This window comes from Melanotaenia boesemani, chromosome 7, assembly GCF_017639745.1.
Source record: "Melanotaenia boesemani isolate fMelBoe1 chromosome 7, fMelBoe1.pri, whole genome shotgun sequence".
NCBI lineage: Eukaryota > Metazoa > Chordata > Actinopteri > Atheriniformes > Melanotaeniidae > Melanotaenia > Melanotaenia boesemani.
The window spans coordinates 30136966-30159486 of NC_055688.1; the positions used below are offsets into that span (position 1 = coordinate 30136966).

At 37.5% G+C, this 22521-nt stretch overlaps 2 protein-coding genes across 4 annotated transcripts; one reads left to right on the plus strand and one right to left on the minus strand.

Annotated features, from left to right (window-relative positions):
- Positions 1–4752: 4752 nt before the first annotated feature.
- tnip1 (TNFAIP3 interacting protein 1) lies at positions 4753–16632 on the plus strand. Of its 3 annotated transcripts, none has more exons than XM_041989928.1 (18): positions 4753–4855; positions 5769–5950; positions 6435–6578; positions 6712–6794; positions 6931–6990; positions 7609–7818; positions 9033–9127; positions 9543–9702; positions 9927–10019; positions 10138–10203; positions 11478–11609; positions 11705–11833; positions 11916–12050; positions 12124–12249; positions 12790–12873; positions 14391–14606; positions 14843–14927; positions 15037–16632. In XM_041989928.1, exons 2-18 carry the CDS (start codon positions 5803–5805, stop codon positions 15114–15116), a joined length of 2046 nt encoding a protein of 681 aa, XP_041845862.1. In that variant the 5' UTR covers positions 4753–4855; positions 5769–5802; the 3' UTR covers positions 15117–16632. The 3 variants fall into 3 exon arrangements, with proteins under 3 accessions (XP_041845862.1, XP_041845864.1, XP_041845863.1); XM_041989930.1 differs by having other exon boundaries at positions 14481–14606; XM_041989929.1 differs by having other exon boundaries at positions 4799–4890.
- A 142-nt stretch (positions 16633–16774) lies between these two features.
- On the minus strand, positions 16775–20655 carry gpx3 (glutathione peroxidase 3). Its single transcript, XM_041989931.1, has 5 exons — positions 20514–20655; positions 18854–19004; positions 18650–18767; positions 18058–18157; positions 16775–17294 (listed from the first exon to the last, which is right to left on the minus strand). The coding sequence occupies exons 1-5, from the start codon at positions 20604–20606 to the stop codon at positions 17073–17075; spliced, it is 684 nt and encodes a 227-aa protein (XP_041845865.1). The 5' UTR covers positions 20607–20655; the 3' UTR covers positions 16775–17072.
- Between the last annotated feature and the right edge of the window lie 1866 nt (positions 20656–22521).

Genomic DNA, 22521 nt, shown 5'->3' on the forward strand with positions numbered 1-22521 from the left:
GTTGAATTTCAGTGGTATTTTCTTTTTCTTTTTTATATTTAATAACGCTGTACAGATCAACAAACCACATATTCTCTTTATGTTGTTTTTTAAAAAAAAATTTTCCTTTTTTTTTTTATGTATATGAGTTTCAAGTGGGTTCTTTATTTGTACTTGCCAAGACAAATCAGTGATTAACTGTGCTTATACTGATAATACTACTAACTGGTGATTCTACTAACTTGAGTAAAATAGGAACATTGGCATTAAGAAACTCCCTCTCCAGTTTCGGGTCCCGTCCATTTTATTATCTCAAAAACACACATTAATGGTTGCTGCTTATAAATGTTAACTAAAAAAGACTGATACCATTCAAAATAATATTAGCTAGCAGCTAAAAGTAGATAATTACTATAAATTAATTAGGCATTGCCCTAAACACTGAAAAGTTGAAGCGTAACTGAGCAGAATCAGCACACCATCAAACTTATGTGTGCCAACACAAAATGCATAACATACACTCTGAAGCATTCTCACTTTTCTTACTTCATGTGCTTCAATGCACTTGTGTGCTTGATAATGCAGGGGGAAAGTGCAAGACAGCTGTCTTTGCTCTTGTTAGTATCTCACTTGGTTGCATATGTGTGAGCGCAGCTGTTAGGCCATTTCAAGTTAAGAGGAAAGAAGAAAAAAAGATGTATGTGGCGAGGAAATCCCCTACAGTACGCCAAAATCCAAGGCAACAAAGAGTCTGCAGCAGTCAGTCACTTTGGTTTTAATGGCACACCCAACCTGAAATTGCTCTATTTGATGATAATTATAACAGATCACGAGATAACTTAAAAAGCACTCTCAATATATCAATATGCATTCTGTTCTTGAATTTCCCTTTTGATAGTGAGGGGGAACTTTCAGTGTGACCATGCTCATCTTGTACGCATGAATTAGATAGATTTTAGAAGAATTATTTCTAAGCCGTTATGTCCTTAGGCAGAGTCATGGGTGTTGCTTTAGCTTTTTACTTTTTCTTTTTTTTTATCTACAGTTTCCATGACTGTGATGGCAGAATGATGTGAGCATGCAAATAGGCCATGTTCTGCACTGCTTATAGGCCCACCATACTGTGCATATGCAAGTTTATATAATTGCACAATGTACAAGTTGTTTGTGTTTGTCTTTTTATATTTTTGCTTTATGCCAAACTCAGCTGTCATGATATGTGCCACATTTTAATGGCTCATTCTATATCACCCTGGTTTCTTGATATGCATGCATGTGCACAGCAAGGAGCTGCAACCTACTGAACAAAATTATTTAAATGTGCACAGTTATCTTTTTATGTGCTGTGTTACTCAGTAACGGGAGGCCACACAGCTGGACACACACCAGGTTCTGTTCAAGCTGAGCCTGCTGTATCAGGCCATTTTACTGGGTTACGGGAATTCCCCAAGTCTTGCAGTGAAATTGCTTTCCCCCTATTCACCAGTTTCTTTAAAAAGAGCCTCTCACGAGCTGAATGTGTGGGTGAGTTGTTGTTTATTTGTTTTAACATTTGAGAAGTAGATATTAAATGTTTATGCCTTATCTTCGTTTAACGGCTTTATTTTAATGTTCAGGGTTGATTGTTGTAACTTTGTTTTCTTTGAAATAAATACTGTTGTCCGTTGTGACATAAAACAGCAAAAGCAATGCAGTGAAAAGATTAAATAATAGTTCTTTTTATCTTATAACCAAGCACTTAAATGGTGTTATTCACTATTATATTATGTCTTCTTGTTCCTCAGTGAAATAATTTGTTTAAAAACTGATTGTAAAATAATTCCAAAAGTGTAAAAACATATATGATCTCTACAAATTAGGCCTTAAATACTTGACAATCCTATACCACAATTTGTTGGAGTTAACTGAGGTTAGATTTGTGTATAAATAATAAAAAAGATAAAATTAAATAACTAGCTATTAGACTTGAAATGGAGGTGTATCTGTTGCTGGTGCCTATCTTTATTCATTTTTTTGTATCATGATAGAGACTATTGTCCCTGATTTAAACCTTAGGATGGTGGTTGAAGTTGCTCCTTGCCAAATAAAAGAGAATTTTGTATTAAGCTGCACAGAACTAATGACTATCAGCTGCTAATTTTTACTACTTGGAGATGGAGACCGAACTGTCCCTGTGCCTTGCTGGGTGATGTGAATACTCTGTGCCTGTGACACAGTGAAACTTCAGTCTGGTGGTTACTCTGTCTTGCACGTTGTTTACTCTCCCTCTTGTCTTTATGCAAAGAGGAAAATGCTTTAAAATATTGTAAATAGTGGTTGTGAGGAGCAAACAAAGTGTGCAGTTTGTTACCCAAGCAAAGCTAAATGAAGGGTGATGTTTCCTGTATCCTCAAGCTTCAGCTTTTTGTTGTTCACTGGAAAGCTCAGAGTCATCACCCTGTTGATTGTTTCAGCACATCACAGCAGCCTGAGGAGGAAATACCGCTCACCAGTAAAGTACTGACAAGGTGTTTTGTGGCAGGCTCAGGACTGAGGAAAAAAACAGCTTTTGTATGTGAGCCACAAAAACGGTGTGTTTGCTTTTTCCTGTAGCAATCAAATAGCTCCCTTGGGGAAATAATCACACATTTTGGCTGCAATTTCTTGTCACTGGGATACATACAGCAGTGCGTATCTGTATACATAACAAAATAAAGCAAGTTTCCGGTTATTTATAATATATCAAAATCATTTTTACATAGAGTTTATGGTTTTTAACAGTACAACAAATATGCTGCCCTTTGTTGTTTTGGTATTCTTTGTCTTAAAGTCAGATTTTATTGCAAAGGTGACAACTAAAATTCATAAGTGAGTAGTAAAATCCCTTGTAAAAATATCAGCTGTCAGCTATTTCAAGACGATGACATTTTGTGAAAACTATTACCAAACTGGTTTCTCAATTACAATGATTTTCACATTAGTTGAAATCCAGTATCCTGGTATTACCGGTGCAGAAGAAGTACAAATTGTGGCTGGTAAAGATATAAACAAAGGTCTCTGATTAATTTTAGCCTATTGTGAACCATTTCATGCAGAGATAAATCATTAAACTCACTGTATGCATTTGGGCCTACAACCTTGTGTTAATTCTTATTTGGAGTCTCAGGCTAAGTAAAACTATCAAACTTTGTGCTTCCAGCTAATAAAATAAAAACCAATGCAAATTTCCTGGGGATTAAATTCAACCACAGAGGATCCTTTTATTCATTCTTGCATGATATTACTACTGCTCTAACTTTCTCTTTTTGGAAGCTAACAACATCGTTCTGACAATTAGGTTAAACATAGTGGATACTTTATTGTCTTTCAGCTCTGACTGACTTAAAATTAACTCCTTTCACATTTGAGGTCCCTATACTGTCTAAAAAAGAAAAGAAAAAATACATTTTTAAAGCTTGAAAAGTGTGAGACATTCATATTTAAAAAATTAATTGGAGTCATTGCACTTAAAATGGATGTGGAATCAGTAGGCTTAATTTCTGTTTTGTCAAACTCAGTAGAATTAGAATTGAGATTTTTTACATATTTCAAAACTGTCACCAACAGTTTTGAATCAGTAGAAGTAAAATTTAAATTTTTGTAAATTTGATTTCGTCCTGTGCCCCTCATCAGTTGTTCATTATGTCTCCACAGTTTGGCATATTACTTTTTAAATTTAAGGGGTTGTATTTACAGTGGTAGCTTAGAAATTACTATGGCCCTTAAGGAATTAAAAACACTGCAATGTTTTCTTTGCAACGTCCGGTGTGACACATGTCACATATTGCTGCATCATGTATTAATTATTATATCCAATGTTGTATTTTGTATAAATGTAATATACAATATAAATTCAAAATTTCATGCGTTATAATAAAATGTATAAATTGAAACATGAATATTTTAATCTTGATTTCCCTCAAATCACACTGGAACAGGTGCATTAAGTGAGAATTGACTTAACAGTTAATTAACTTAATTGTTTGTACGTGAATCCTGCAGAGATATATATAAATGTAATCATGTCATTTCACAACAACCAAAATCCCTGAAATAATGAAATTGTTGATAAACTTAATCAATTAGAAAGTAGTTGCTTCTGTGTGTTTAATCTCCATGTATTTTGTACTGATAAGCAGCTTTATAAGCTTGTAATTTTTATTTATTTATTAATTTTATAGAAATTACTTTACAGGCTTATTATCTAATAATTTTCAACATCATGTTATTAATACACTACATTAAATATTACAAATAAAGGTTTGTTGCAGTCTTCATTGAATTATAATTGATTTCCTGACTCTTGCCAAAAATGTCAAGTTAATCTGTACTGAGGACTTGTGCAGCTTGATCTGGGCTCTCTTGCCTCCATAGGAAATATGTGATGCAATAACAGAAACCCCCACCAGCCCCTTCTCTGAATTTATCAATGAGGAAAAAAGTCATTCAGTGAAAATGGTGGGGTTTGTCCCTGAAGAGCTGGCTTTTAAGAAGTAAAAAGAATAATTAGAAATTGTTTTATTTAAAAAAATCTTGATTTTACTCACCCAGGTTTAATTGTATCAGGTCGCCCTTTTTTTCAATGTCAATATGTATGTATGCATATTCTAATGCCCACTACGAGGATACAAAAGTATAATCCACAATTTTCAATGAATATCTGCTCCAGTGTTTACATTACAATGAAAGGCAGTAACACCGGGGTGTGCTCTGATTGGTCCACCAGGGTGTCAATCATCGCTGTTTACATCAAACGTTGCGAGGTGGAATTTCCCAGGTTACGGCATAGACTAGTAGACCACTTCCGCAATAGATGTCTGTCTGGGAAAAGAGACAAGAGGCCAGTGCGAGCTGAAAGGTATCCGGCCAAAAGGACACCCATTTGTTTCTTTGGTTCGTCGTTCAACGCTAAATTCTGATTTACTTACTCTATTGTTAGAAGTATTCGGTGTGAGAAAACAAGGGACTTAGCGGCTTTCCGTCTCGCACTGTCATCTAGCGTTAGCTAGCCGTTAGCTAACGAAGATGCTGCTAGCAATTTGCATGACAACAGCGAAAACTAATATTAGCCTTCTACAGCCAATCATGGTAGCTATCATAAGTGGATTGTGCCGCATATGACTCTCGCCTGTTGGATAGATGTTTATTAGCACAACTGAGATCGCATTTAATATTTCCCTTCTGCCTTTGTCTGTCTTTTTTCTGTTATGAGCGTTGTAGTTGTCATTTTAGCCTTCCTCGACGTTAGCACAGTTTTGCCATATGTGTAACCCTGGCAGGGGATCATCACGGTATTGTTGCTTCTTTTGTCTGACGGTCCTTAGTTTTTCCACAGTGATCATTTTTGCTAGTCTTGCTAAAAATCGGAAGTTAAAATGGGGCTACAGTGCCGCGGTACAGGACATACAGAACAACTAGGGTTATATTTCTTTAATCTACAATCGGGAGCATTTTCTGTTCATTTTAAGTGACTGATATGTTGGTACACAGTACTTAGTTGCATGCCACTCTATGCTGTTGAACTGCTTCTTATAAGTCGTACAATTTCAAAATCAGGAATCAAATATCTGTTGACAAAACATAAAAATATTTTTTTCCACCCCAATTCTATTACAGAAAAAAATTAAGAACATTTGTAGGCTTGAGTAGTTAGAATCGTTTCTTCTGTACGGGCTGCTTACTCCCTAAATAAGATCCTTTGTCTTCTACTAAGTGGCTTCCTTTTCGTTTTTTTTTCTCCTTAAAATGCTTTATATGTCTTCTTTTCATAGTTTGGACTACCATGTGTAGGAAGTGAGCAACAGAATGGAAGGGAAAGGTCCATATCGCATCTATGACCCAGGTGGGAGTGAAGTCAAGGCCAGAGAGGAGGCTGTAGGGGGAAGCAGCTATCGACAGCTGCTGGAGGAGAACAGTATACTGAGGGAGCGGATGAAAGGACTCAAGAGCTTAGGTAGGTTCCTAATGACTATATGGTCACCTTATGGGTGTGAACCAAGAGTAACATAAATGGCTCTTTAGTATTTTACCTTTGCTTAGTATGAAGGACTTTTGTTCCTGTCTCAAAGATATGTGATGTATTGCATAATACTTTACATAACTAATATTCTAGTAAACATATAAAGTAGAAATGAAACTGTCATGCAGAAAGTGTTGTAGAATGTAGTAAAACCAGATAATCTTCATTGATCATCTCTTAAAAAGCTTGCATACCAGTGATATGACTGGACAGAAAGCTACTTTAGTGACTCATCACAGGGATGTGCTATCTTCATGTCATTTCTCACGTAACATCACATCCCATTTAATTGCTGCTTGAGCTGATGGCTCTAGTGATGGCAGAGTTTGTTGGAAAAAGGAAAGGAAGATAGATGAAACTATATTTCAACTGAAGTGCTGCTGGATGGCAACAAGATCTCTCTCTCTCAAACTTGCAGGTGATTTACTGGAAGAGTCTCAGTCGGAAGCATGTAGGCTTCGGCAGCGAGTGGAAGAGCTTGTAAGAGACAATGAAGCCTTAAAGTCCTCCAACTTCGCTGCCAGTCTATGTATGGGAGGGCCCATTCAGACTGAAACACAAAGTAAGTCCCTCAGATGTGATGATAACAAGCAATTTAATTTGTATTTGAGAATTATAACTTATTGTGGTAACCATTTGGCATATTATTCTAATTTACCGAAACTAACATTAGTCTTGATCTTGGTTTATTTTAGACAGACCCTGTTTACACCCTGCTGCTGAGAAGGAGGAGCAAACTAGCTGTTTAGGGAGGACACTTCAGTCTGAGAAGCCCAATGTAAGTGATGCGATAATTATAGACACTCTGGAAAATTATATCTGGCAAATTTGAAAATGTTTGTTATGACACATTTGTGGGACAGTCATCCATTCTGCATGTTCCACCTTGCCTCTTAACCTTTTGGTCTTTACAGGAGGCCTTATCAGAATTTGAGGAAGTGAATTTGGAGGGAAAGAACTCGGATGCCTTGACTGTACGTACTAAATAAATACTTGGAGTAAATTACCAAAAAAGTTCGAACTTCCTTAAAATGATTCTTGCTTTTGCTTTTATCTAAGTGCTTTAAAAATTATTTATTTGTTGGCAGCTTATTGAGGATCATTTTGAGCTTTCTTCTTTAGAGATTTCCTTAAATTTGGGAATGCATAATTGGTTTGTTGAGTCACTAGCAAAACTTAATACTGGTAGCTCCAACCTGAGTAAGTCTGGGGAAAGTCCAGGATTCTTACTAACTAGCATTACTCAGCTGATTCATTCATAATTACATCCTTGGGAATGTGTTGATAGGACACTTGCCTGAATTGTAGGCAGATGTGTTGGCACAAATAATGTTTTCACGATTTTTGCAGCATAAGTATTACAAAAAGTTAACTATGCTCTGTGAGAGCTAAATTTAAACACATTAGCACACACCGACTTTTCAGATAAGTCAGTTGTTGCTTTCCATAGAGACAGCAGTGTGATGACTGTTGCAGTTTGTTTTGTATTTGTTTGAATTCATGCATAATTGTGAGCTCGCCTACTCAGTTTGAGGATGACTGTTTTTCTTTTTAAATTTATTTATTTTTTTTACCTGTGTGGGTATATCCAGGCTGGGTCAGCGGGAGGAGCGATCCCCCTCCTTCCTCAGGAGAACAATGAGCTGGCGAGCCAGCTGAAGAGACTGGAGAGCTCTTTTAGTATATTTGCAGAAGAATCTAACCCAAACCAGCTCTTGGCTCACCTCGGCCGCATGGCTGTGGAGTTTCACCATCTTTCCTCTAAGGTCCAAAAGAATGAACAGAGGACCTCCCTTCTACAGGTATGCCAGACAAGAAGTATGACAAAGAAAAATGATGACAAATCCTTCCATCTAAGTTGTCTTTGAGGTGACTTATTTACACTGACTCTTTTTTTTCCCTCATCAGCAGGCAGCAGCCTCATACAGCAGGCAGAAATGTGCATATTTATTATTAAGTTATTTTTTTACTAACAGTATATTAATTGAAAACCTTTTCAGATGTTTTTGTTTATTAAATGCAACATTGTGAGTTTTATGGAGCATCAGATTTGTATATATGATTATACAATAGTTGAAAGGGCACCTATGTGAACTATAAGTCTATAAGTATTAGATTTAATTAGCACCACGTCACATGGAAGAAGTTTTTCAAATTTTTAACAAATGCGGCATAATCCCTGCAGCACTAATTTTGATTTCATACGCATTGTTCATTGTTGGCTGGACATTGCATTACATAAACCAAATCACCAACAGCTACACGTAAATAATTGCAATCACGACTAGTCAGTTTGACTCAACACCTGTTGATGCTGCACTTGATACAGTTAAAACCTGAAAGGTCTCCATATATCTTTATTGGATAGTTTATTGTATTTTTAGAAGAAAAATAAAAATTAATCTCTATTAGTCAGTTTATATCTTAACGAAACACACCAGAATTAGTCCTCTGCTTTAAACCCATCACTAGTTACAGTAGGGCTGCCATTTTTCCAGCACCTGGGAAGCAGCTGGGCCTTTAAGGGTTGGGGTCTTGCTCAGAGACCCGTAGTTGTTCACCTCTGTTGACATGCATCATTTCATGCTGCAGCAAATGTCTCTAAGAAGCTTTTCCCAGGGCACTTAAACCCAGGTTCTCTAGACCCAAACCCACCTCTGTAACCACTAGGCTACCACTCCCTTAGTAATTTAAAAGTGGTTTACAGTAAACGTTGAACTTCAGCCAGGGGTGATTTTGTATTTCAGTGTGGGAAATGTATCATCACTTAGTTATCTGAAATTTTCCCTTTCATATGTACCAATGTGATTTGAAATATTGTGTTACAGCAAGTTGAATGAATGGATCATGATAACTGATTATTAGGGGATAATGTAGAAGAAAATTACATTTTCATCAAAACACTGTGTTAAGACAGTTGCTTTTTGCTTAAGAAAAAAACACCATGACATTTTGACAGAATAATTAATATTGTGATCATTTTGGGTGTATTTAAAATTTCTTTTTGTTTTCGTAGACTCTGTGTGAGCAGCTTAGACAGGAGAATAATGAGCTTCGAAAAAAAATGGAAGAAGATCATCATATCAGGAATCGAGACTTGGAACAGCTGAGGTAATGTTTCTCTTTCTCTTTTAGTTGGCCAGGCCTTTTGTGATTCCTCAGTTGAGCAGAAACTTAAACAACTTGAAAAATCTGTTGTATATGATTTGATTTAAGATTTAGGACAGAACCATAACATTCTTCTTATTCTTCTCATTATTTGCTTCTGTACACTCCATGAAAGTTGTGAGACTTAACCTTGTGCCACTGTTTTGATTAAATAATATTACACTTTCTTTTCTTTATGGTGGAATATAACTGTTGGCCATGCTTTCACTTCAATCAGGGAGATTAGTGCTTTCTGTTGGCACGCTCATTTGGAGTTGTAGGTTCTTCCCAAAGGACTTCATAATGTTATCAAAGCCCCAGAGAAAGAGACCTTGTTCAGAAATACTTATCATTTTCACTTTCTTTCTTGCTGATCTAGGCTAGAGAATCAGAAACTTAAGGAGCTGGTCACAGGAGGAGCAGCGGTGTCATCGGCTGCGCTGCCATCTGATACAGAGGCTTCAGAGGCCAAAGACGAGCCAGTTAAGGAGGAATCTGCTGCTGTTCGACCTAAAATGGAGGCCACCACACCACAGAAGGTAGTTTTTATTTAGTTTTTTTTTTTTTTACTGAGATCAGTTTCATTTTTCTATTTTTATTTCAATATTCCATTTTAAAAAAGGAATTTAAATGATATGTTTCTCAATAAATTTATGGGTCATCTTCCTCACCTGTATGTTCACATGATGCAGGTAATGTAGGATTGTTGTGGATTTAGGATTATTTTATTCCTCCCCCCACACTCCCACACCTCCCATTTTAGAGTGGAAAAGCTGCAGAGAAAACCCCAACTAAACCATGTGATGTAGAGGTGTATGAAAAGAAGATCAGGCTTTTGGAGAAGCAGAGAAAGGATGTGAGTCTAAACCTATTTTTTTTTAGCTGCTGTTCATCCTCTTTTGCCATTGGGGAAAATCTCTGTATTTTGTTTCCTATATGTTTAGTGATGTTTCGCTTTCTGGTGTTGCTTACAGGTTCTGGAGGTGAACAAGCAGTGGGACATTCAGTGGAACTCCATGAAGTCACAGTTTGAGCAAAAGGTACAGTAATGACTTTGCAGCTGTAATGAATGGTGTGGGAAGACACTTCTGTGCCCTTGATTGCCTTTTTTTTTCATTTTATTTATCTTTTTTTATTTTTTAGGTCAGCTAAATCCAAATTCTGTTGATTTAAAAGCTAATTTACTTAAAGCAGTTGTTTAATTGAATGACTGGTCTTGTTTTCCTCAATTTGGTCTTTTTTAAAAAAAAAAAAAAAAAAAATATATAAATATATATATATATATATATATATATATATATATATATATATAAGGTTCAAATTGGCGAGTTAAAATTCAGACTTTATACTTAAGGACACTTCTAAACATAATTGTCTTTTGTACATGGGTGGATGTATGTGTGCAGCACAAATAGTGCATTATTTCTCCTTAAAAGCAGCCTGATTGCTGAATTTAGTTCCACAGTTCTGCACTTTTGTCCACCTGAAACTGGGCCATAAAATAAAGGTACTTTACTGAACATTGCTGGCATAAAACACTCTTATCTCTTGTGATATACCAACAGTGATCACAATCTTTTTTTCTACACCAGCAAAGCTATTTAAATCACCTTTTTTTTACTATTTCCCAAATGAATGACATGATAGATCTGTTTTGAATTTATTTGTAAGGAACACCAGATTCTAAAGTTTTGTGCATCAGTTGGCAGTGAAGCCGCTGTAAGCATGTCCTTTTTCTCATTGTGCTTGTCCAGTGGAAAAGGTGCAATCTTGCAATAGCTTGCTTATCTGAGCATACCAACCACAAGACCTGTCACACTTCAGCAAGAATTCCCCTCACCTCTCTGGTACCCGCTGACTTCCTGTGCTGTGGTGCAGTCAGAGGGCAGCAAAGACACACAGATATACACACTTATACTCAGACACCTGTTTTGTGCACTCCCACAATTATGAACATACCTACATTTACACTTTGTTGAGACGGGGACACCATGCAGGCTTTGGTTTCAACCACAGAACTCTAGATATATCCGTTTGCGTCATGATGTTTGTTCATATTTCATACAAAAACAGAACTGCGTGTTTGCAAATATGTCCTTGTTTCTGTGGCTTTGCTTGCAATTTGATAACACACATCTCCAACGCTGTATTTCAACACATGCACCAGCTGATGTTTATCTTTACCAGATAGCGTTTAGCTCTGAATCAATTTTTTTTCCCCTCACGTTTGTGTTTGTGATAATTGTACCTTAAGTCTGTGATTGGTGAAACCAGTGAATACTCTCATCATCCAGACGGTTTACATTTTCCTTAGATCACAGACCTCAGGCAGCGGTTAGCAGAGTCCCAGAAAACTGTGGTGGAGCTGGAGGCCGAGCGGGAACAGAGGCAACGTGACTATGACAAGAAGCTGCTGCTGGCCAAGTCCAAGATTGAAAATGTGCAGGTGAGAATTTGTTCTACAAGAATCTAAATCAAGACTAAAGCAGATAACATATCTTAGAATAGCATTTTCAACAGTTTTGGGTGTGCATGTTTCAGGGGGAGAAGGAGTGTTTAAACTCTGAAACTGCTGAGCTGAAGCAGAAGGTTCGCTACCTGCAGGATCAGCTGCTGCCTCTCAGTAAGCAGAGAGAGTATCAAGAGAAGGAGATCCAGCGCCTCAACAGGGTGAGTGTGGAAGAGATGAAAAAAGAGCTGTAGGACTCAGACAGCCTTCTCTCTGTGTGATGTTTGCTGCATCTTCCTTTAGGCCTTAGAGGAAGCCTTAAACCTGCACTCCCCTTCATCTGCCCAACAACCTCCTGGCCAGGGAAACTTTGCAGATGCAGCCAACAACCTAAAAAAACAGGAACTGCTCACTCAGATAGCTGTACTAAAAGAACAGGTGAGAAAACAAATCATTAAGTTAGGCTTCAGTTGTACTTTTCCTTTACTGAATTATAAATGTTTTATTACAGGTGAAAATCTTTGAGGAGGACTTTAGAAAAGAAAGGAGTGACCGGGAGCGAATGAACGAGGAGAAAGAAGATTTGAGGCGGCAAGTAGAGAGGCTCCAGGGTCAGATTACTAATTTGACGAATCAGGTAAATTTTATGTATACACAGTTTTTTCATATGATGTGATCAAATTAGGGATACTCGGCTTTTTGTATGATACCAGGATGAGCCTAAAATGCACTATAACCTTAATTGGGGAACTTCATTTGAATGTCTCTAAACTTTTGGATGCACATTTACAACTTTTCAATGTTTAAGTACTTATTTCATAGCATGCTTTAAAGTAACGCAGATATGTCTGAACCATGAATCAACCACTAGGTGTTCTAGTTCAAAGACTATATGTATTTAAACAGCCCTCTTCATCATACCAGTCACATTTTGACATCATGAGACTGACATGACCTTTCAAACATGACAAGTTATGGAGACATTGACATTTTTATTCTGTAGGATACCCACCACTGTTGTCAGCTTCTGTTTAAATAAATTGCTTAAAACAGGAATTACCATTGCATGACTACTTAAATGACCTTCAATAGTGATGTAATTTCAGTGTAGCATGAACTTTTGAACTTTTTACATTTTCCATATTTTAAAATGTTATTATTGTGTTTTGTGTTTCAGCTTCATCAAGCGCAGAACGAGTGTCAGAGAGAACGTACAGAAAGATGTAAGCTGGAGAGACTTCAGATGCAGCATCACAAACAGGTACTGGCTGCATCTCAGGTCAGAGCCTGATGATGTCACATTTATAGCAACATGGTGAATAAAATGGTGTCATCAGACGGAGTAAGGTTAAGTGTTATAAGTACATGATATTGGAAAGAAGGCATTCACTGTTAAAGCCTTTGGGTTTGTCATACAGAAGCATATGAACAGTGGAAACCTGACAGAGTAGTGCCCCCTTGTGACAGGACAGTTTTAGATGACAAGATCTACCTTAAAGGCAAAATAAGTAGCATTGACACCTAGTGTTTCAAATCAGAACTGCAGTCGAAAGAGAAAAACACGGAAAGCGTTCTTCCCCCTCCCCTCCTTCCCCTTGGAGAGTTTCGCGTAGGTTGCTGGTTTGTGAGAGGACGGTTCTTTTATATAATCTATGAAGGACGGAGAACATAGCACCAACAAACATCATGATGAGGAGCGAACATGATTCACACACAGTAAGTTGCTATGCTTTGCAATGCTAGCGCTAATTTCACGCGCTAATTTACGTTAGCACAAAATAAAGTGTGAGTGTAAACAAAGGCTACATTAATCAATAAATGCCACGCAGCGGCAGTTTTCCCTTAGTCTCACTTAATAAATTAATTTCATAGTAATTTCATAAGTTTATAAGGACAAACACAGTATTCACTCGGCCCAAACATCATTACATTTGTTGTTGTAAACTAACAGGCCACCAATTTACTCCACTAATACATCCATGCAATCACACAAATTAATGAGTGCTGAGAAATAAATTAGACTAAAATCTTGGTAAATCAAGATAAACCTTTGGGTTAATTTAAGCAAAATTCCGGTGCTTACCTGTCGAGGAGAAACTTTGCCAGCTTAGACTTCTCCATCTTTCAAAAGATTCTCCAATATTGATCCTCGTTTTTGATCTTTTGCTTTTTTAGCAGGATGCCGAGACTTTTTTGGTTTTTCTAAAACTATTTCTGGTCCGCTTCTTTTACTAGCTTCCATACCTGCACGCTGACGCTCTTTTGCTGACATAAAATACCAAACGCTGCCGTGTTGTTATTAGGCAGCCGTGGGGAGTCGCATATGATTGATTAAGGAACCAGGAAGTTGGAAAGAGCAACACAGTGCACTGACGTTATTCTGGCACAGAACTCTTATTTTGAAGGAGAAAAACTTGACAAAGACACTGTTGATGTAGGAGACAGATTGTTTATCCCTCGCAACAAATGAGAACATTTTAAATCATTTTTAAGGAAAAAAATCCTAATTATTCAGCCTTTAAGTTTATTAGACAAGTTGATCTAATTTAAAAAAAAAAAAAAAAAAAAAAAAACTAATGGTCCAAGAGCCTCACTCCAGTTAGCTATCTCATAGCACATTGGGGATCAGCAGGTGGACCATTTACCCTCAGTGGGAGGCAGCTGCAGCAGGGTTGAGGGTCTGCAGTGGCTCATGTCATGGCATGGTCGCTGCAGTTCGCTGGGAGTAGCAGCCGTGCACTGATTGGGGATCACGTGTGTACTTGTGATCCCTCGTAGGGGCAGCATCAGGAAAGACGTACCTCAGACCCCACGTCAGGCTCAGTGAACAGCCCGCTGAGCCCTCCCTACTGTGGTCCCTTTGTACAGGTGGGAACGCAGGGCCTCGAAGGTTGGCCCCTACACTTCCCTCCCCGGATGCCCAATGCAGCAGGCGCCACAGCCGCAGCCGCCGCAGCACCACCCCCTACTCGAGACTTCCAGCCTGTAACCCCGGTAAGGGTGCTCTAAGCCCCCACTCTCTGGCGTGACTGGTTCACTGAGAAAACAAGGCTCTTTTCTTTCCTTTTAACTCTTTACCTCTCACCTGTACTCCCCCTTTTTTTTCTGGGAGCAGTACACGTGTATTCAATAATTGTTAGGTCAGAGCAAATGTGTAAGGGATGCTGGTTCTGATGATGATGGTCAGTACTTGTGGATTCTAATATAAATGTGGCTTTGTCTTCGATCAGGGTTTTCCTTGGCAAATGTCATTCCCTCCACCTCGAGGGGCCAGAGCAGTAGGAGAGAGTTCAAGACCACCACCAGAGAACGCAGGTAATCATTGTGTAATGTTTACAGTTTTAAATTGAGATTACAAATAAAATTTGTAACTGTACAGGCTATGAAGGATAACTTCTTGTAATGTGTGTGTGTGTGTTTCTAGATCAGTCAGCAGCAGCAGCCACGGCAGCAACAGGGTTTGGAAAAAGGGAGAGACAGAACATGGACCCTGGAAAGCACTAAAGCATCACTGTACCCACTTACTGGAGTCTGGGTTGTAGCATGAAATTGATTTGTTTTTGAGTTGACAAGATGTGATTGATCTATAATTTTCCTACTGAACTGTAGATATCTTATTGTAATGTTGTTTATACTTGCGTTTTATAAGGCTATTTGTGAAACACTTCGCTATTCTGAATATATATACATGAAATATTTAGATTTTTTTATCGGGAACTTAAGTAATTTGTTAAATAGGTCAGAATAATTAACATTGCTCTTTTTCTTTCTTTCTTTGACATAATATACCTGTGTGATTGATTGTCTCTCTGCAAGTATATAACAACTTCAGAGTTTACTTGTAGGGTTACTGGAAGTCATTCCCCAATACAACTAAGACAATATATATTCATTCCAGCAATGAGTGACTATATAGATACACTGAGTCATAGAATTTACAATGTGAATGTTAATTGATTTACGAGGAATTTATACAGTGCCATCGATGTTATAGAGCTGTCCAATATGTGTAACTGTTAAAAAGTGGTTGTTGAAATACAAAAAATTGGGGAAATGAATTTTGATGGTATCATACCAGAAACATGATTATAATTTATTTATAACCTGCTGTTTTGATAGTTACATTGATTAAGTGTAAACCATTGTCTTTAGTAATGCTGTTCTTCTATGTTGTTAGTGTAATCACATATTGTAGCTATTGACATTGTATGTTTGTATCAGATACAATACACAATGCACAGAACATACACCTTTTTTCCCCCCCTTTCTTTCCATGATAATGGACCTAATCTCATTAAACAACACTTCTACTTGGTTTCACCACTCATTCTGATATTTATGCTCATTTAACTGCATCCTGTTCACTTTGGCCCCAACATACAGCATCTTTAGGTTCCAGCAGCAAAATGTCAAGGCTGCAGCGGTGACTGCTCTCCTCTTCACACCTGCTATGTAACAAACTTACTGAGGTAAAATGATTGCACCAGTTTGTGAACACACCCCATGTTACAGCAGTAACATGAAATTTGTATTACAATATAATACCTGCCAGGTTGCCAGGCTTTGCTAGATATCCCCCATTGGCAACTAGCAGCACTGCAAATTAACCTGCAAAAACGCTGTAACACAGCCCTGATAGCATACACAGGACACTTGTACTTTGATCGAATCTCACAAATCAAGACCTGCCTAATTACACCAAACACCTGTTATTTCCTTAGAATAGTATGTTTCAAGTAGTCAGACGAAGGGCTTCAAAATGTATGGATATGACTTTGGGAAAATGCTCGATTTAAATATCACAAGTTTAAAAGAAGTAACGGGGAACAGCCCTGATAGGTGAGAGCTGACATGAGAGATTAACAGACTTGCACTTTGAAGGGTACGCTGTAATTATTGGCAGTTGTATTTTTCTGGTTTGTAGCCTTTTTTTTCTTTTTCTTTTATTTTTTGCTATAGGCAAAAAGCACATGTGAGACTTTTTGTATTTGACTGGCTTAATAAATCTATTCTGAATGTCTTACGTCACCCTCCTTATTCATATATTCTTAAGATAAAATGTTAATAGGGATGCAAATTTCCCAAATATAATTTTCACTTTACTGTTACAGAGTTGACAGGCCTTATTTCTACTCATTAAAAAAAAAGTGCACATCATCGTGGCCTTTTCTATGATTTATTGAAAGTAACGTGTGATGTAGTGGCTAACAGGTCCTGGGATGAGAAGATGGCATGGTGCTTTGGGATTGCAGGACAGCTTGAATGCACTGAAAAACTGGCCTGAACCCCAGACTCCGAGGAGACACCACAGGCTTTCTGTTTTCAAGCCTCCTCTTCATTCGACATGCCATCTTCATGCAGCAAGAACTGTTACAGCATTTACAACTGTTACATTATAAGCACTACCAAGTAAAATATATATACTGTGAACATTAGATGGATAACATTGTACAATCACATCTAATTAAAAACATCTTGTGTGTACAGTTTGAACAGGTAACTGCGAATGTCAGCTCGGACCGTAGATATGTTGACACTTGGGTGCCACCTCATCACCGGCTTCCCTTCCGGTCCCACCAGAAACTTCTCAAAGTTCCACTTGATGTCACTGATCTTAAAAGGCTCCCAGAACAATCTGCCGTTGGGGCTGCCAAAGTCACCCCCCACCGGAGGACAGGCGCTCTGCATGGCAGAAAGCACACACGTGAGAAGCTGCAACATATTATTTTAGGTAAGGAAACTAATCAATTGTTTATGTTAAGTTGAATAAAAAAAAAAGTACATACAACTTATATACTATAACCGTTAGGACATATAATAAACTATAAATCGGTCTGACAATAATAATAATAATAATAAAAACACCTATATTGCAGTATTTGGATCAGACATAGCATAAAATATTCTAAAAGTTGAAAGTGACTGTTAATTATGTATAATTATAAAGACATAATAGGCATTTTTTGTTTAGTGTAAATATCTAAAATGTATAAATATGTATACAAGAAACGAACATGGTACTGTATGTTGAATATACTTATGTATATACAGTACAATTTATTGTATATGTAGTATATTGTATAAAATGAGGGGAAAGTGCTTATTAAACTTAGGTAGGATTGGATAAGCATAAGCATCATCCTACTTTCTTTTGAATGCAAAACAATCTCTTTTTAATGTGATAACAGCCCAATTTGATGGCATTGATGTGGGCTCTTCATCATCATTTACCGCATCAGTATGAAGACTTTTCTTTTATTTGAATGATTTTTGAATGATAAATAAATCTAGATCAGAATCTGAATTTGTTTTTTGTTTTGTTTTTATGATCAAAGTAAAAAAAAAAGAAATCATTCATAAAAAGGGAAAAAACAACTAAACAAAAAGGATGTGCTGATTATTTTCCAGCACATAAGACATTTTTGTAAAGAAGAGCATAACTTACTTTAAGGAACGTAAAAACTTCCTGCTCACTTTTTCCATTCACATCAGCTTTCTCAAACAACAGGAAGTTTGGAACAAATCCATTGCCTGGTCTGACATGCCTGGAATCCAGATAGAGAGCATCTTATCAGTGGACATGCCTCTGAGAACTCTGATGGTTGGCGGCTGCCCCATATTCACTACCAGCTGAGCAAAAATGTTCCTGCAAAGGCTTCCCCGTATATCTGTGGTAACTGATGGAACTGGACCCGTACATATATCCGTGTTAAGCTGTGAGAAACTTATCTTATTGCTGATTGACAGGATTTTATTAAATGTTGCTAATTCCTCTCTATATCATCTCTATCTTTGATGGTTCTTATGTTACAGCAAGTATTAAATATCTTCTTATGTTTTCCCATTTTCTATAGGCTCCCTGAACAAAATCCTATTAAGTTTCCTAAAAGCAGAGATTTTGGGGGGGAAACTAATTTCAGCCTGTATCACTCATGCCCCTTTGAGTTCAGTATAATCTTTCAATCTGTGGTTTTTAACAGTGTTTTCATTGTGACTGACTTTAGGGTGACTTGCACTGAGAGGCAAAGATTTCTCACTTTAAAGCCGGCAGAATTTCATGTGCTTGCCCCGGTTCCTGTTTCCCAAACTGGTTGCAGGGAAAGCCAAGAATAATGAGACCAAGATGTTTCATTTCCTCTTGCAGTGCATTCAGTTCTGACAAAAACAGAAACACAATTTATATTTGTATTGTTTTTAATGTTGCAACATGAAATGATGAAGCTTGCTTTGCTGCTTCTTACCCACATACTGATATGTGTATCTTCAGTATGTAGCGACATTAACAACCAGGACGCTTTTGCCTGTGTAGTCGCTGAAGTTCACAGTGCGGCTACCGTTTAGAGTCCTTGCGTAGTATTTGTAGATGGTGCCATCTGTGGATGAGTCACACTGCTGGATGGTGACACAAACATAGAAGGTTAAAACAGGTTATCTATATTCTCACTGACTTTGAGCACAACACAGAAACTACTTCGTTGACATTGATTATCAGAGGTTTTGTAATATTTATGCTATACACTGATTTTAATGGTTGGTTTGAATGATTATCTGTAATGTATACTTAGGTAACATTATTCTGCTATGATCTCCTTGACAAATTATTTTTTTACTTGATAACCACAAAAGCACGAGGTGATTATGTGTTGAATATCCTATTAAATAATGATCATTAAACATGAGTCTAGGTAGTGATTATTCACTTAATAGATAAATGCCTAATTTTCTCTGGTACCAACTCTCTAAAATCTTATAATAATAATAAAAAAAAAAATCTCTACACACTTGAAAAGAAATGACATGTGCTCAGAGGATGGTGCCACAGCTTCCTAAATCCAATTACAAAATTCAAGATAGATTAAAATCATTTCACCTGATGATAAATTTATCTACATCTGTCCTGTCTCCAGTGCAGATATCAGGAGCTGTTTTGACACAATGAATCCCACTTTAATCGACAAGGATAATAGCAAAACGTTCAACCTTCCCTTTTCATACTTCTGTTGTGTGGGCTGGAGGTCTCTGGGAATCTGCCACACTACAAAACAAGGCCAGTGTCAACAGGAGAACTTTGCTCTCAGAGCACCGGAGGCCCTTTGACAAAGCAAAACTCACCGCCTGGACCACAGATCCTAAATGGTTCACTGAGAAGTAATCTCCCCCATATTTTGCAGCTAAGAAATTATCATAAGCCATTTTAAAAGTTGAGATAACAACTGTGTGACTGTGACCATGACAAATATAACTGCGCGATATGGGTCAAATCAGATGTTCTTTGTTGTTGACAACCTATAAGGGTGGGAAGTGAACAACTCTACATGTGGATTAACAGTTAATTACAGTTTTTGTTTGCTTTTTAGAACAAATAAAAATCAAGGAAAATCATGAATCCATCATGAAGTCTGTTGAGCAGTTTCAGGAAAACAGCAGAAGAGAGAAAAAAATCCCTTTAAGTGATGTTCATTTTCATTTGCATAGGAGAGAGCTACGTAATATATTTCACCACAAGGAACATTCACAAAAATTATTTAAAACATGTATAATAACTAAAGCGAGAGCAAAAAAACACAGCATGAGATAAAACTGTCCACTGGGGGTTAGAGGAGATGACTTAAATGCCAAGAAAAATATACAATCCCTACGCAATATATTATTTTAACCAAACTGTTTATTGTATTTTTTTTATATCATCTGTTTTCAATAATAATTTTTTAAATAAAAGGTTCAAGGTTTTAGTGGTCTCATTTTTTTCCAGACAAACCGCGTCACAACCTTTTTGCTACAGTTTAATTTCGCTTAATTACGCAGCGCAGGTGTCAGCGGAGTGATATTAGACAAAATAGTCAAATATGCGTCGTCCCTGTCAGAAATCCTCCTGTACGTATGCTGAGTATCAACAAGTACCTGAGTAAACATGGCTCCAGCGGTACAGGGTCGCAGCAAAGCGAGCAGCAGCAGCGGTAAGAGGGGCCACATCGTCCCGTCCTTCCCCGACATGGTGACCGCTCTCTGTGGATGGCTGACGGCTTCTCCCTCAGGATATATGAGGAGGGGGAGCGCACAGCTGGCTGACACGTCGCCATCTGCTGACGTAACCCGACAATGGCCAATAAATGAATTAAAGACTTGTGTTTTTCTGCAGGTTATGTAATGTAGAGACAATCTGAACAGACACAAGTAAGTAGGCTACATCCAACTGGTCTAGATCTACATGTATGTAAACATTCACAGACACATTTCATAGAGGCTGAAAATGAAAACTTAATTAAATTAAATTTAGTTCAAAAAATTGCGAGAAGTTTGAAGGGACAAGTTGATTCCCTTTCCTGAAAACTGTTGGGGTTATTTACTCATGGATAATTTTCCCTCTTTGTGATCAGCTGTTGCCATGGCGAGCTGGTACTTGGCCATCTGCCCTGTGGGAGGCTGACAGGCCTCTCTGCATGCCTGACAGAGCACTGTAATGACTGGATCTTACACAGCGGTCAGTTTGGACCTGCAGTGTCCCACAATGCCCAAAGGATGATAATAGGAAAACTATCCTCCAAGTGGAAATATATCAAACACTGTAAAATGCAAATGACTTAAACCGCTACATGCAAACTAAAACAGCCCAAGTAGAACATATGAAGTATTGGAAATTAGATATTTGTTTCTAAAAGTTTATCCTTAGATTTCTTTATGATGAGGTCACAGCGGGTTAAGGTGAATGATGTTTTATTAGATGTCTTTTTTCCCCTCTCTTTTATTTGTTTTGTTTACAAGTGAATGCTGACGCCATCATGATGGATGCCACATCATCAAATTCCTTTATGCTGAGGTTAGTCTTATTCTCAGTTCACACAATTTGTTTTACTTGTTGCTAACAATACTTTCTACTCTGTACATATGTTGTTTTCAGGGCTGCAGTAAGAAGGTCTCTGGTTTGAGCCTCGGCCACATGGTGGGATGTTCAAACCTTGGGAGAATTGGCCTTTCTGTGTGGAGTTTACATGTTCTCTCTGGTTTCTCTCTGGGTACTCCGGCTTCCTCCCAACGTCCAAAAACACGCATGTTAAGTTAATTGGTTACTCTAAATTCTCCCTAGCTGTGAGCGTGAATGGTTGTCTGTCTCTTTATGGCCCTGCGATGGACTGGTGACTTGTCCAGGGTGTACCCTGCCTCTCACCTGCTAACTGCTGGGTTAGGCTCCAGCTTCCTCACAGCCTTTAATGGACAAAGCTGAACAGATAATGAATGAATGTTGTCACTGCAAAGTTGTCTCACTATGACTTAGGATAATAAAGAACCAGACCAGTGTGTATCAGATGGAAGAATAATAATGCATGGAAAGGATTATTGATAACTATTTGTGTGAATGATGAGACCATAATTTCTTGTGCTATAAATGATGTGGCAGAGAGAAGACTACCAGAAATGCTGAACTGCCTTCTGCTCCCTGATCGATAAGTTTTATAATAAAGCCAGAAAGACATTTATTTGACTTGAGCCTAATTTACTAAGGCTTTACTTGTTAATAATGAATAATTTCCACCACACTAATGATTCTGTTAGTGTGTCCATCCTCAGTGGTGGCTTGGAACAAGGCTCTGTTGTGACTTATTTCATGAATTGGTGCAGTTCGTCTTCCTTAAATATTAATGTAACAAAAATGAAAGAATTTCTTTTACTTATTTACTTATAAAATAACATCCCACAGTTATCTCCTGTGTCATCATTGATGGTCAGGTTATTAAACTGGTGCAGCAGTACAAATATTTTTGTGCAGTAATCAATTGGAAATTATTTTGAACTTCACATTCAACATGCATTTTTATTGTAGCTTCATTGTTTCAATGTTGACACAATTTTTTACAAAAATGCTTATTTAACCTATTTTTACTTTTTCTTAACTGAAAATTTCTTTGCAGGG